The sequence below is a fragment of the Schistocerca americana genome, chromosome 3 (assembly GCF_021461395.2).
Source record: "Schistocerca americana isolate TAMUIC-IGC-003095 chromosome 3, iqSchAmer2.1, whole genome shotgun sequence".
Lineage (NCBI taxonomy): Eukaryota > Metazoa > Arthropoda > Insecta > Orthoptera > Acrididae > Schistocerca > Schistocerca americana.
In genome coordinates, this window is record NC_060121.1 from 459,557,193 (window position 1) to 459,572,525 (window position 15,333).

General features: G+C 39.1%; 1 protein-coding gene across 1 annotated transcript in view; it reads left to right on the forward strand.

Moving 5' to 3' along the window:
* The window catches only part of LOC124607214 (putative DENN domain-containing protein 10 B), a 28,439-nt gene extending 16,628 nt beyond the window's left edge, over positions 1–11,811 (forward strand). The window contains exons 5-8 of the mRNA XM_047139484.1: positions 955–1,053; positions 5,568–5,685; positions 8,552–8,687; positions 11,564–11,811. Coding sequence (XP_046995440.1) covers positions 955–1,053; positions 5,568–5,685; positions 8,552–8,687; positions 11,564–11,699 — 489 coding nt within the window. The 3' untranslated portion in view covers positions 11,700–11,811. The remainder of the gene's footprint in view (positions 1–954; positions 1,054–5,567; positions 5,686–8,551; positions 8,688–11,563) is intronic.
* The last annotated feature ends 3,522 nt before the right edge of the window (positions 11,812–15,333 follow it).

Sequence of the window (15,333 nt, forward strand, 5' to 3'; positions counted from 1 at the left end):
AAAGCCAGAAGCAGTGGTCATGTGTGCTGAGCTGCGTTTGCATGAATGTGTGTGTGTGTCTGTTTTTTATTGAAAAAGAAGGCCTTCTGGCCGAAAGCTTGTGTGTTTAGTAGCTTTTTTTGTTACGCATGTCTGTGTCTCAACATCTTCACTGTATGGCAAGTAGCAGTGTATCCTTTTCATAATATTGTCATTGTATCATCTTAGATTTTCCATTGTTTAATTTATAATTTATAAACACACTGTATTGCCACAGCTATTTTACGATGCACATGTTCCCACTGAGATGCCATATACTATATGGTTTCAGCATTATGGAGGCCCTTCACATTACAGGCATGATGTGAGTCCCCATCTGAATGCAATTTACTGACAACATTGGATTGGGCAGGGTGGTCTGGTGCATTGGCCAGTGAGATTGCCAGACCTCACTTGGACTTGACTAATTTGTCTAGGGAAATGTCAAGACCCTGGTGTACAAAACCCCTATTAACAGTGCCGAGGAACTTGTTGCACACACCGTGAGCTGCTAGGCGAGTGTGGAACATGCGTGGTATTTTCCAGAACATCAGATCTTCCACCCACTGGTGATGTGAGGCCTACATAAAGATCTGTACTTGTAACTTTGAACACCTTCTTTGATGGCAACCACAGTTTATTTTGGTTCTTATTGCTTGGTCTCTACTGTACTAAGCATAATAAATAAGTTTTCTCACCCTGTCAATGTCCTTCCTTTCTTGCGTTTTGTGTGGTCAGTTCCATACCAGGAAAGCGTTTCTGACCATGCATTGCTATGTGATTTTTCCCATCATCCAAGTGTGCTCTCTCTCTCTGGCGTGTGTGTGTGTGTGTGTGTGTGTGTGTGTGTGTGTGTGTGTGCACGCGCACGCACGCATGTGCATAACTGCTGTGCAGAAACACTTTGTGTATATGATTTTTCTTTTTGTGCTGCAGTGGATCCGTACTTTCCCTGCTATGATGTGGCATCGAAAATCAAATGATATACTCCATCCATGGGTTGATAACACCCCTGAAGAAATTCTTGATCTGAAGGTAAATGCTTTAACTACTGTGATCACTTATGGAAACTGAATTTTAATAGTAAAACTTTTCTAGAACAGGAGTTACACTAAATGTCTTGAAGTGAAGAGAACTTAGTGTTTGTTTGATACGATAATGGAAAATCTTGGGTATGAACAATAGTTTTAAATATAAGTGATAGTTAAGACAACCACTACCAATAAAAATAAGATAGATTACCAATGGTTCACATTATGTTTATGTTTCTATAGTGTTTGTATATTACATTACAACGTACAGCTGATATTGCAACATATTTGCAGTTTGGAAATCCATTTTGTAGAAGGTGGACCCTACAAGCTGGGGGCAGAGGGAGTGTAATATCCAATTGAGTTTCAGGGGTAGATGTACAGATTTGTTATATGTTTCAATGTGTTTATGTATCACACATATTTGAATCATTTAAAGGTAGTGTTGCTGACAAAAATTTTCCTGACTCAAAATATACAATGAATGAACTGGTTGACAGGGAGGAGGTGCAGTGGGTTGCAGCAGTGGGCTGAATATTGCATTTGGGATGAAAGTTGCAATGCATTGGTGGCAAGTGGCGCAGGGCCCACCACTGTGTATGGCTGCAGGGTTTAGCTATGCAACAGTGGTTTGGTGACTGGTGGTGTATGCCCTGTTGGTATCACCCCATGGGAGGTCTCTATAACTGCAACATTCTGTCCAGCACTTATTAGTGGGAGCCCCGGAGAAATGTTCACATAGTAAAAGAGAGGTTTAATAATGTTTTATTTTGACTATAACCGTAAGTTATGGGGATTTAAATTAGTTCTACCCCTTGCCACTGCAAGTTGTGACACTGTGGCTAAAGGTCATTTAGGCTTGAGCTATCCCTTGCCATTTGTATTTGAAACTACTCCTTATTCACTGCAACACTCTGTCCAGCACTTATTTATTCACTAGGAACAAAATTACTCATATAAAACCTAACAGATCCATTAAGGAAAGTTCACTTTGATACAAACATTGACAAGTATAGTGGTTTGTACAATTGTATTTTCTTGAAGTAATTGCTTCTCTAGATTGAAAATCGCTAATACACTCACCTTCAATTTACATTCATCATTCATAGTTGAAAGTCATACGAATAATGCTATAACTGCGTGTAAATATCTGGGGGAGGGGGGGGGGGGGTCAGGGGCAGGGGCACATGCTCATTGATTGCTGTTTGCTGTAGTTGCCTTTTGGCCAACACTCGGGTAAAATTTGTTGAGGCGGTTTACAAAGGCACCTTTGCAAGGGATATCTGGAAATGGAGGTTACAGTGGCTGTAGCTGTACCAAGGAATTAAATTTTTTTCAGTCAGTACCGCTGTGTGGGGAAGAGGTTATGTCGTGGCAACGTGTGACATAATGAATACAGAATTTCACTTTCGGAAATACAGAAATTCATGATGGAGAGAAGTGGATGCCTGTCGGCGGTCTTTCAATCAACAGATGAGGTCAACCTGTATGCTTTTTTGCTGTGTGTGTCCCTTCTCATTTCCACTTCACTATCACATTGGAAACAATGGACTTAGGGATGTTTAACAGTGTGGAAATCTTGCGTACAGATGCATGACAAATGACACCCAATCACCTGACCGCGTTCGAAGTCCGTGAGTTCCATGGAGCACCCCATTCTGCCCTCTCATGATGTCTAACATCTACTGAGTCGCTGATATGGAGTAACTGGCAGTAGGTGGCAGCACAATGCACCTAATATGAAAAATGAATATAATAGAGGGAAACGTTACACGTGGGAAAAATATATGTAAAAACAAAGATGATGTGACTTACCAAGCAAAAGTGCTGGCAGGTCGATAGACACACATACACACAAAATTCCAGCTTTCGCAACCAACGGTTGCTTCATCAGGAAAGAGGGAAGGAGAGGGAAAGACGAAAGGATGTGGGTTTTAAGGGAGAGGATAAGGAGTCATTCCAATCCTGGGAGCGGAAAGACTTACCTTAGGGGGAAAAAAAGGACAGGTATACATCGCGCGCGAGCGCGCGCGCGCGCGCACACACACACACACATATCCATCCGCACATACACACACAAGCATGTCTGCAAAGCAAGAGATGAAAAACAAACCTTACAGGGAGAACATTCAATGTCAATTCAGCGGAAGATCAGTGACAGGATGCAAAAGCAGTGGCTAATAACATTCACATTAGTAGCGTCGTGTGAAGATGGTGGCATGGACACCATGACTTTTAGACAGTGGTGATGGGATGGTGACAAAGCTCATACCATCACCTAGCCCCTAATGGCCATGGCAAGGCCAGGCAACAACAGTACTGGATGCAGCCTTTTATTGGGCAGTGGAACAGCAGCAACAGGCAATGTTATGGTGGGCAGTGTTGGCCTGGCAGCAGTGTGGTGGCTACTATTTGCAGGGAACAAGCGCAAGCCAGAGACAGCTCATACACATTTGATGTGCGTGTTAGCACACGTATGTGCTGAATGTGCATTGTTGGTGGAATCCACTTCATGTGTGGACAGGGCCCACACATTTCTCAGCACTTGTTAAAACAAGTCAGATGTGGTTGCAGGTCATGCAAAAAGTTGTGCTCCGCTCTCAACTTTGCTCACAAATTATAATGGTGACAACCAGCCATGAAAGCACTACTATTCTGTATCAAAGGTGGGAACATATCCCACTTATGTGACACCAGTTTGTGCAGGATGGCGGGAGTGGGTTAGATGTGGGGTGTCCAGATCAGTAGGGTTCCTCGAAGTAACCAAGTTGTAGATTCAAACAACAATGCCAGAGGGTTTATTCATGATAAAAGGGGTCCAACGGAGGTGTCTGGGGAAGCAATCAACAACTTGGAAAAGTGGCCACTATAGCCAAAGTCCCGGGATGGCATGGGAGTGTGGAAGAGGACCATGTTAGCATGTCAGAGGCTGGTGTGGTTGAGAATGAAGTGATCATGTTATATCCCCTGGCTATCCACATCCGGCCCATCATGTGATTTCCCTCTCACACATCTATTGGCCAGGGAGTGTGAATGACATCCACCTAATGCACACCCCAATCAGAAATCCTTACCATGTGAGCAACAACAGGTCAGCAGCATGTGCTGAAGCCATGGGTGGACTGTGAACAGTTTCCACAGCATCTCAACTTGAAGTAAAGGAATGAAAGTTTTCAGTGGCTTTTTTTTTTTTTTTTTTTTTTTTTTTTTTTTTTTTTTTTTTTTTTTTCCACTACCCCTTCCAGGCAGGTGGCTCCTGTACAGTGCTTTGTTCCAATGACCTTGTTGATAGAGCATTAAATCCTAATTTTACTGGCTTCCCCGTGTGTGGTAAGTTTGCTATTAATGCAAGACTAAGTTTACATTTGTTACAATGAAGTTGCAAGCAGATTTGATATTTAAAAAATAAGGCATTGGTAGTACAGTATCAATGAGCCTTTGGAACATTTCTTTCCTGTGAAATACCAGGTGTAATAATGCATGTTGTGTTGGTGAGTAACTTTTGCACTATTAAGTGAACATCCTCCTTAATATTGACTTCATTTGAGTAGATCATGACATGACTTCACTTGTGATTTGTAATATAGTGGATGATGCATCAATATAAAACATGTAGTAACTCAGAACTTGCAAATTTTATGGATACAACAAGCATTGCTTTAATGCCAGACTGGAAGTGAAAAATGTGCTAATTTATAATTGAGAAAACCATCGATAACAGAAGTAGTGACGTGTCAGAAACGAACAATTGCAGTATATGATATATGTATATGATGTATGATATACAGAGTCTAATCATGTAGGTAACTCGAAAAGTGGAAAGATCTGCATTTAAAGGCATTTATCTGATCAAGAAAACTAAAAATTGCTGCTTATTAATCATCTGAATTCCTGCCCAACATGTTGTGCAGTCAGCAGGGATTAAATTACTTGAGAATTTTGTCAGAATAAATTACAGAATTTGTAAGTTACAACACTTTACTAATGCATACTTTGAGCTCCAAAGCAGATGACACTGATTACATTGATATTACTTGGGTTTGCACTTTGTGGGCCAGAACAGAGTTTTTTTTGTTTTGTTTCCAATTACACTAACAATGTACATGTATTTTTGTTGGCAGATGTGTGTCTGTAATTCCTGCATGGTAATTGTATTGGATGTGTGAATTAGTGGTTATTATTAAAGATTGGCTATTATTTTAATTCCTGTTCAGCTGACTGTTGGCAGCCTCTTTGCAAATATAATTGTTGATCACATTTTTCTTCTTCTTGCAGCCAGCGTTTCTCATGATTATCGCAAATACAAAATTGTACACATTTTCGGATGAGTTATTGGATATAAATATAAATGTTAATGCATAGTGCAAATGATACATAAATGGGTGAAATCTCTTATGTGCTCATAGTTAAACTCAGTTTCACAAAATCTGCATTAATTTTTGTAGCACATCAGTTTTATGAATTCGGAACTGGATTCTCTCCCAGAATAATAAAGTATGCACTTTTATTATCTTGCAGAGTAACACTTACTATATAGCTGGATGCAAAGATAGTGCTGTATGTTCCCGACTGGATTTGTTTGATTTGTTAGTGAATCTCCCAGCTAGAGAGATTACAGTAGCGCCTCATGCAAAAGGTGAGTCTATAACTTCACTTTCATTGCTTCCTGTGTGAGAGCAAAATGCAACAGGTTTCTTCTAAATGTTTGATCAGTCTGATATTATGTTAATCAAGGGCACCCATACAATATTTTGTGATGATTGTGCATGCGTGCATGCCTAGTCGGGTAAGTATAGCTCATGATGTGCAGAGTCGCTGCTGAGCAGAGAGTACACAGAGGGGCATGGACAGGAGCGCGCATCTATGCATTGTACTATAGCAGGAGCTATACAGTACGCAACATGTACGAGGGTAATCCCAAAAGTAATGTCAATTTTTTTTATTTATTTATTTATTTTGTTGTTGTTGTTGTTGTTGTTGTTGTTGTTGTAAGTACATAGACCTGTTTATTTCTACAATGGTTTACATCAGTTTGCGGCTTGAACATTTAGGTATTTTTCAACATAATCACCATTTTTGTAGACGTTGTGCCAATTTTTGTATGCCCATGTCATACCAGCTTGCTGCCATGCTGTTCAGAAAGCTAGGAACCTCTTCTTTCACCTTGTTGTCGGAGCTGAATCGCTTTCCAGCCAAATGTTCTTTTAATCTAGGGAACAGGTTATAGTCACTGGGTGCCAAGTCAGGACTATAGGGTGGGCGGGTGGGTGATTATGTTCCACTGAAACTGTTGCAGAAGCGCAACGGTTAGCCAAGCGATCTGTGGGCAAGTGTTGTCACAGAGAATGTGCACACCGTTGCTCAACATTCCTTTACTTCAAGTTGAGATGCTGTGGAAACTGTTCACAGTCCACCCATGGCTTCAGCACATGCTGCTGACCTGTTGTTGCTCACATGGTAAGGATTTCTGATTGGGGTGTGCATTAGGTGGATGTCATTCACACTCCCTGGCCAATAGATGTGTGAGAGGGAAATCACATGATGGGCCGGATGTGGATAGCCAGGGGATATAACATGATCACTTCATTCTCAACCACACCAGCCTCTGACATGCTAACATGGTCCTCTTCCGCACTCCCATGCCATCCCGGGACTTTGGCTATAGTGGCCACTTTTCCAAGTTGTTGATTGCTTCCCCAGACACCTCCGTTGGACCCCTTTTATCATGAATAAACCCTCTGGCATTGTTGTTTGAATCTACAACTTGGTTACTTCGAGGAACCCTACTGATCTGGACACCCCACATCTAACCCACTCCCGCCATCCTGCACAAACTGGTGTCACATAAGTGGGATATGTTCCCACCTTTGATACAGAATAGTAGTGCTTTCATGGCTGGTTGTCACCATTATAATTTGTGAGCAAAGTTGAGAGCGGAGCACAACTTTTTGCATGACCTGCAACCACATCTGACTTGTTTTAACAGTGGTCACACGAATTAGAATAGCCTGAGAGAGAGAGAGAGAGAGAGAGAGAGAGAGAGAGAGAGAGAGAGAGAGAAAATTGCCCGTTTGAGGTTTTTCAGTCTCACATACCTGTCAGCATTAATTGTGGTCCCAGCGATTCAGCTCCGATGACAAGGGGAAAGAAGAGGTTCATAACTTTCTGAACAGCATGGCGGCGAGCTGGTATGACATGGGCATACAAAAACTGCCACAGCGTCTACAAAAATGCATTGACAGAAGTGGTGATTATGTCGAAAAGTAGCTAAATGTTCAAGCTGTAAACTGATGTAAACCATTGTAGAAATAAACAGGTTTATGTACTTATAAAAAAAATAGGAGACCTTACTTTTGGGATTACCCTCGTACATTATGGAACAAATTGTATGGAAGTATGGATTAAACACATTGAAGATTGTAGGGGAATTGTATTCATTACTTTGAATCGTATCACATAGCACATATCAACCAATAAAAGCATTTTCACAAATATGAGAAAGATCAAAAGTCAAAGTGTAAATAGCTATTTGAACGAGTAAATTTCTTTCACTAATTTAGGTAATATTCTTCAAATCAATAAATATCTTGTACTACACACCTCATAAAGTAGCGTATATTCTTCCTCGTGATTCAAGCTATTTCCATTCCAAATTTCATCAAAATCGTTTCAGCAAGTCGATCTTGAAAACATAACAGACAAAGTTCCTTTCACATTTTTAATATTAGTAAGGATAAAACTAAAACTTTCAACTAATATATCTTTTTTCCATGATCAGATTTTTGTGAAATAAGGCCTGTACAGTGCCCCAAGGTACGCTGAAGTTGCCTGCGAAAACCTCATGAAAATTCATGAGTAGTTTTGTGTCTTCAGACAGACATGACATTTTCACAGTTTTATTATTAGTGCTGATGACAGAATGAGTGATGCTGTAGTTATGTTGATTTCCTTTTTAAAATATCAAACTGTTTGTTTATTTATCCAATTACATTACATAACGTATCTACTCACCAAGTGATGATGAGAGAGCACACACACAAAAAAAGGTTTTATGTATGCAAGCTTTCGGAGTCAGTGGCCCCTTCTTCTGGCAGAAGGCTTGAAGGGGAAGGAAGAGGGGTGAAGGAAAAGGACTAGTGAGCTTTATTAAAAGGGTTAGTGTTTGGGAAAGTCACCCAAAACACCAGATCAGGTGAGACTAACTGGATCGGATGAGAAGGAAAGACTCCTTTTCCTAAACCTCTCCAGTTCTTTTCCTTCACCCTTCTTCCTTCCTCTGCAACCCTTCTGCCAAGAGGAGTCACTGGCTCCGAATCCTTGCATATGTGTCTGTTTTCTCCAGCCACTGCTTGGTGAGTAGATTTGTTAAAAATTATTTTCATTGCTAAGTTGTTATATTAGATGAATAGTGTCATCAGTTTTATGTCCTCTAGTAATTACTCAATTCTTCATGATATCGTTAATCATGGTATCAAGTTTTCTGTTTTAAATAATTGTTACAGAAAGTATGGCTATGACTAAAACACACAAAGACATAGCAGTCTTCATGGTACAGCTGGCAGACCAGCCTAATATTACAGAAGCACAGATGATCAGAGAGCTTGCTGAAAAGACGAGAGATCTTCTACAGAATCTAAGGTACAATACAAATGAGATTGAAACACTTAAGGAGATACGGAATCGGATTTTGGGTTAAAAAATCGAATTTTTTTTAATTGGCGTATTATATTCTGCCATGTTTCCTCTTTAAAATGACGTATCATACATAGCTCTACTACAATTATAACTATTTTATTTTTATATATTTGTGAGATCGGGTATTGCGCTTTAGTTATACACGTCTCTCGTGGCTGATCATGAACTTTTTGGCAGTACCTTTAAAGTGACATGAATTCAAATATCCCGGTTTCCAGCGACTATTTATACACTAGTTGCCCGAAAATGTTTCTCTCTGGTTTCCTCAAGTTACTCTTTGACTTTGTGGCGGGACTGTTTTGTAAACAGTGTGATATAAGAAAGTAGTTGTTGTTGAGTTATTTCGTATTTAGTGCTTCATTTTCGCAGTGAAAATGCCTAGAGCTAAAGCAAAAGTATTTAAAAAGCGTGTGAACTGGCAAAAGAAAAGAAATAATGATTCATTAGCAAAGCAAAGCAGTTCATCATCATCACTGTTGGAAAATGTGAATCCACTTATTACTGATTTGCCGAACGAACTTACACCAAATGAAAACAGTGCTTCTCATAAAAAACTAAGAGATTTGGAAGAGAAATATAATTTACTTGATAGAGGGAATGAAGTTTTTGAACTCATTGATACGAATATATTGTGTGAAGCTCTTGAAAACAGTTTGTGCTGCAAAAAATGTCATGGAAACGTTTCTCTGAAAGTAGAATCCCATGTTGGCCTGGCTGCCCAGTTTAATTTAATATGCAGTGTTTGTAAATACAGCTGTAAGTTTCCAAGTTCGGTTTCAGTAACTGTAAATAATGGATACGAGAAAACTGAACTTTATAGTGTGAATATTAGGTTAGTTTATGGATTGCGAGCAATTGGTAAGGGCAAAGCAGCTGGTGATATGCTATGTGGTGTTCTAAATCTTCCAAGTGCACCTTCAAAGTTTGAAGCTTACAATTATGTACTAGGATCTGCAGTTGAAGATGTAGCACAGAAGTCAATGCAGGTTGCTGTGGAAGAAGCAGTGGAAGAAAATGACGGCAGTCGTGACCTCACAGTGGCGTTTGATGGCACGTGGCAGAAAAGGGGCCACACCTCCAACAATGGTGTTGTAACAGCAACTAGTGTTGATACTGGCAAGGTTATTGATGTTGCAATAATGTCTAAATACTGTAGGTGCACAGGCAGGCTGAAAAATGAACACAGTGATGACTGTATTGCTAATTATTATGGTAGTAGTGGTGGCATGGAGGTTGCTGGGGTGAAGAAAATTTTTCATCGCTCTTCACAGTGGTATAATGTTCGCTATGTCAAATATCTGGGAGATGGTGACTCTAAAGCATTCAAAGAAGTTTTGGAAAGCAAACCATATGGGAACAGTGTAAATATAAGCAAACTTGAATGTATAGGACATGTGCAGAAGAGAATGGGTGCCAGGCTGAGAAGGTTAAAATCAGTTATGAAAGGGAAAAAACTAGATGATGGGAAAACCTTGGATGGCAGAGGAAGATTGACTGATTCCATAATAGACCACATTCAGAACTGCTATGGCCTTGCAATCAGGCAAAATACAGGCAATCTTGAAGAAATGAGGAGAGCTATATGGGCTTTATATTTCCACACCGCATCCACGGATGAGCATCCACAACATGGTTTGTGCCCCAAAGGTGAAAACAGCTGGTGTAAATACAATAGGGGACTAACAACAGGAGAGAAATACATTCACCACCACAGTCTACCATCAGCCATCATGGCAGAAATAAAGCCCATTTTCAGAGATCTGGCTGACAGAAGTCTTCTGATGAAATGTCTTCACGGAAAAACGCAGAACCCCAACGAGTGCTTGAATAGTGTGATATGGCATCGTCTCCCAAAAACAGTGTTTGTCGGAATTAATACACTACATTTTGGTGTGTATGATGCTGTGGCAACCTTCAATCTTGGAAATATAACTAAATGCCAGGTCCTTCAAAAGTTGGGTATGTGTGTTGGTTCCCGTACGGTACGTGCTATGTTCTTTTTAGATCAGCACAGACTAAGGCATGCTGATAATATAATCAAGACATTAGTGAAAAAAGCAAGACAGGTGCAGAGGGGTGCCAAAAGAAGACTTGAAGATGATTATGAAGACTGTGAAGGGGGTATTAGCTACGGATCAGGAATGTTTTAATCTTCTTTCTCCGTTTCCCGTAAGTTTACTTTTTACTTCATCTAGGAACATTATCTCAGGTACTGGTCAACCTAGAAGTCTGAAATTTTTATGACGTAGTGACATAGGTCCCTATTACATACTGAAACAACGATTTTTTAATTACTTGATTTACAAAAGACTTAGGGGTGATAGTCTAGTAAAAAGCGATGGAAAAAATTTACTTAAAAATAAATGTACAATATCTCTGTAAGAAAATACTTTGACAATAAACTGTTGTTTCAGTATTGTTGTAACATATGAATGCACATACAGTAAAATTTTTACCTCTCTGTCTCCAGTAGTTTGTGAGAAAATGTTCCCTATAGTAGGCATATATTAACATTGCGGGGATAGGTGATTCCGTATCCCCTTAACTTTCACTAGAATCGTATTATTTTAATTTTTCATTGGGGTATAAATTACAATTCACTTAAAAATGGAAAAACCTACAGAACAGAAAAAAACTTATATTTTGTGAATTTTTGTCGATCATGTTTAACACACAGTCTACATGTTAGCTAAATTTGTGTGTGAACAGAGCCCGCTTGCAGTTTCACTCAGTGTAGTAACATCAAGCTAGGCTGTTGCTAAGCATGTGACAGGGAAGAAATTTTTTTTCCTGTGCTTGACATTTTTGTGTTGTTGCAGATCACTGGCAACTGTAACTACACCAGATGGGAAGATGATGGTCTCAGTTGAAACACTCCGTGAGAAGAATTTTCCACAAGCATTGGACAATTTTCTTTTCAATCTTGCTGTTGCCGAGAATATGATGTTGCTATGAAATACAAAAATACATTTTGTTATGAACTTTATAAAAGCGTGTAACTTTATGTAGTTATGAAGCTTGTTCACAAGATACTTTGAAATGAAATTTGCTAGTTCCAACCATTTAATTACCACCTTTTTTTCACCTGTACACATCATCTGATATTCATATCAAAGAAGCTGGAAATTTTTGAAGAGTGTGTGTGTGTGTGTGTGTGTGTGTGTGTGTGTGTGTGTGTGTGTGTGTGTGTGTGTGTGTGAATGATTGTCTCACTGAATTTTACTTCTCATCGTTTGCAGTCCATACTGCAGACACAAAAAGGTATGCTTTCAGAAATCCTAAAAGCAAGCATTTTTCCAAGACCGCTGATAGCAAAAATGTAATTACTGCCTTCAGGGGTGACTGAATGGATAATTAAAATATCATACAATGTGCTGATTAGCAGAAAAAAATGCTGAGTTAAAGAATTAAATTGTTAGCTCAGCGATCTTCTTCTTTTCTCTCTCTCTCTCTCTCTCTCTCTCTCTCTCTCTCTCTCTCTCTCTCTCTCTCTCAGGCTATTCTAATTCGTGTGACCACTGACTAGCAACTGGGTTCCCACAGCACGGGTGGCAAAGGGTGTGCAAACAGCTGATGTACAGCAGTCAGGTGCTAGACTAGTAGTACAGTGCACTGGCTGTGAGCATGTGGGCAGGTGTGGTCAGTTACCTTGTGTATGCACAGAGTGAGTGCAATGGACTGTCTCGTGGTAACCTGTACTAACAACGCCAGCCTGCAAGCAAGCTGAAGGATGCTAGGGAGTGCCCACACCATATGGAGCAGTGTTTGAATAACCTGTTCTGTCTTACAACACTTGTGTTATCTATCTGAACGCATCTTACTTGGGAGTGAATTAAAGTATGAAAGTTTACCGTAAGTCATGTTGCTCTACGGCTCATTCAACTGAAGTGCTATTAATGGAGATACAGATTTCTACTTAATGCTGTTACATGGACACAGTGATTAGAGGAAATGTATTGAAGATGCTGTTTTTGATCAAATAAAGATCCTGAGTCATCCTTATGATTTTGCAAAAAAAAAAAAAAAATATTAATAATAATAATAATAATAATAATAATAATAATAATAATGGAAGCGTCCATGCACAAAAATCAGAGGATTCGAGTGTAACATGGGCTGCCAAACAACCAAAAAGCAATAGACAATAGACATACTTTAATGGATTTTCATTTTGATACCTGCACATGAAGTTTGAGTCAAAGTGATATAAACAAAAGCACCTTAGTTAAGCTGAACAGTCAAGATGAATGAAGTCAGATATGTAAGCTGTATCTTGTGCACAGATTTTATATACACCTTAAATGACTATGTGCAAATAGTGTGCTCAAGATGCATTATGCAATGCAAATAAAAAAATTTGTGTGTTAATGTTTGTGCTGTGCATTCTTAATATTTGTACCCAATAAATATCAAGCATTACTGCCACAGTAATAGAAAGAATGGAGAACAGAATGATTTTGCACGGAGCATGGAAGCGCAATCCTCCATATTAAATATTAGTGGGTGCTTTGTGCAAAGTATGTATTAATACTTGGCTATAAATATGGTACAGAAGTGGTACACACCGACTGCCATTGCTAACCACCAGATAGTTTTTTTCTGAGTATTTATTACAGAAATAATTTGGAATATTGCATGTACTATGCAACATTTTTAGTGTGTAAAGTAAAGATTTTGTAATCTCTTGGATTTTGGCAGTAAACTGTAATACATAAGAACATTATTCCAGTTACCACCTTAAACATTTCTGTATGTGAAATTTATATAATCTGAGCTCGCATCTCCTTCAGGATTGCTTATTAATGAGTGTTGCTCCACTCTGCCCAAACATGGTGGAGTTTCAGAAGACAATGAATGTACAGGCCTTATTTGAAAAGTTAAATCAAGTGTGTCAGATTCAGCTGATACAAATCTGTTATAACACTGAAACTGTGGACCTCTTTATGTATATATAAAATGGTGGAAGTGGTCTAATAGTTCACAGTGGCAGAGCTACAGTTCTTTTTTCTTCAATTTTAACACCTTAATTGCCAAAGATTTGGACATTGAAACTGATGTAGATTATTTTAATTTATAGTTATCACACTCACTAGTCATTGGATTACTTTTAAGATTAGACTAAAACAGGAAAGAAAATTGTTACTTCCATAAATTTTTCACACGTTGGTGCCACACATCTGTTTGTTGTCTTGTTTTTGCATTTTGGCACACTGCACTACTGTCCGCGTTTCTTACTCACTGGTTCATCTTCATTATTTGGCTCACTGCTGACAGCAGGAAATACTTTTTAGCGTTTATTTTTGATGTGTTCTTGTCTCAGTTTATGCTGACATGCAAAGGAACTTATTATTTCTTATCATCTGTGTGAAGCTGCTTTTGCTAAACATTTTCTAGCCATTTCTCTCGACTGGTATGTAAATTGATGTACTGTTAAAGCCCGTGTCACTTGGGACGGCGCTTCCGCACATAGAGCCGTAGCGGAGAGGGAGGGTGGGGGGATGAGAACTGCCCATGCGCGACAGCAGAGAGTGGGCAAACAAAGTCCACATTGCCAAACTACATTGCTGTGGATAACAGTCAGGCTATTTTGCATACGGTACATTGTATTATACGTTCAAATCTATGAGGGGTATAATTAATATTGAAACCAATTTCGATCAATCGTCATGAGAGAAATATTAATTCACATCATTAATTCATGGCCACTGCTCCAAACATTTACTTTGCGTGACGTCGGGAGGTGAGAGCAGCTGACACAACATTTTGAAGACATGAAGTACAATTTTTCTCAAAACAACATTGAAACTGCTTGCAATAATTACCAATTATTGTGATTTGAACTGCATTATAAGTAAAAACTTAATATACAACAAAATTAGCTTCAAGTACAAACCGAAATCATTATATTTGCTTAACAACTGCTTCTGCTCAATAGAATTTTTAAAAATGTGTGTGTGTATGCACATTTTTTAAACCACGAGACTTTAAAACTAAGAAATATTGTTACTTTGTTCCAAAGTCTACATCGTAATTCCATCGTCACTTCTATTTGACTGTTTGCAAACAATCTGATTTTAAATTTACGATGATAAGTTCAAGGCCTCTATCCATCATCACTTCCCTGTCAAATTCTTCTTTCTGAAGCTTTTCAGCGTGCCACACAGCCTGTGCCCATGCTACAGGTGGGATGTTGTCTGTTGTCTCATTGTCTATTGCTTCACGCACAAGTGATTCACTGTATGTTATCTTCAATGTTTTGTTTTTTTCTCCCAGATAGCCTTAAAACCCCTTGCCCAAGTTAATTCCATGGGTGACACATGGGTAAATGCAAAATTGTGTGACCCCATTCATGCGCAAGGAAGTCAAGTTTGTACGTTTTGTCACTTGACTTGTACAGTATAAATTAATGAGCTCCAGAAGATCGGCAGGAGTCTGGTTTATATGATGCTTAATATTTTTATTTTTAGGCCAGGGAAAAATATCCACTTTCCTGGTGTTTGTACTTGATTTTTTTTTTTCTCCATAAGAGTTGTTTTATAACTGGCAATAACAGACTTCAAAGCAAGGTGTGACAAGAATTGTGAATCAG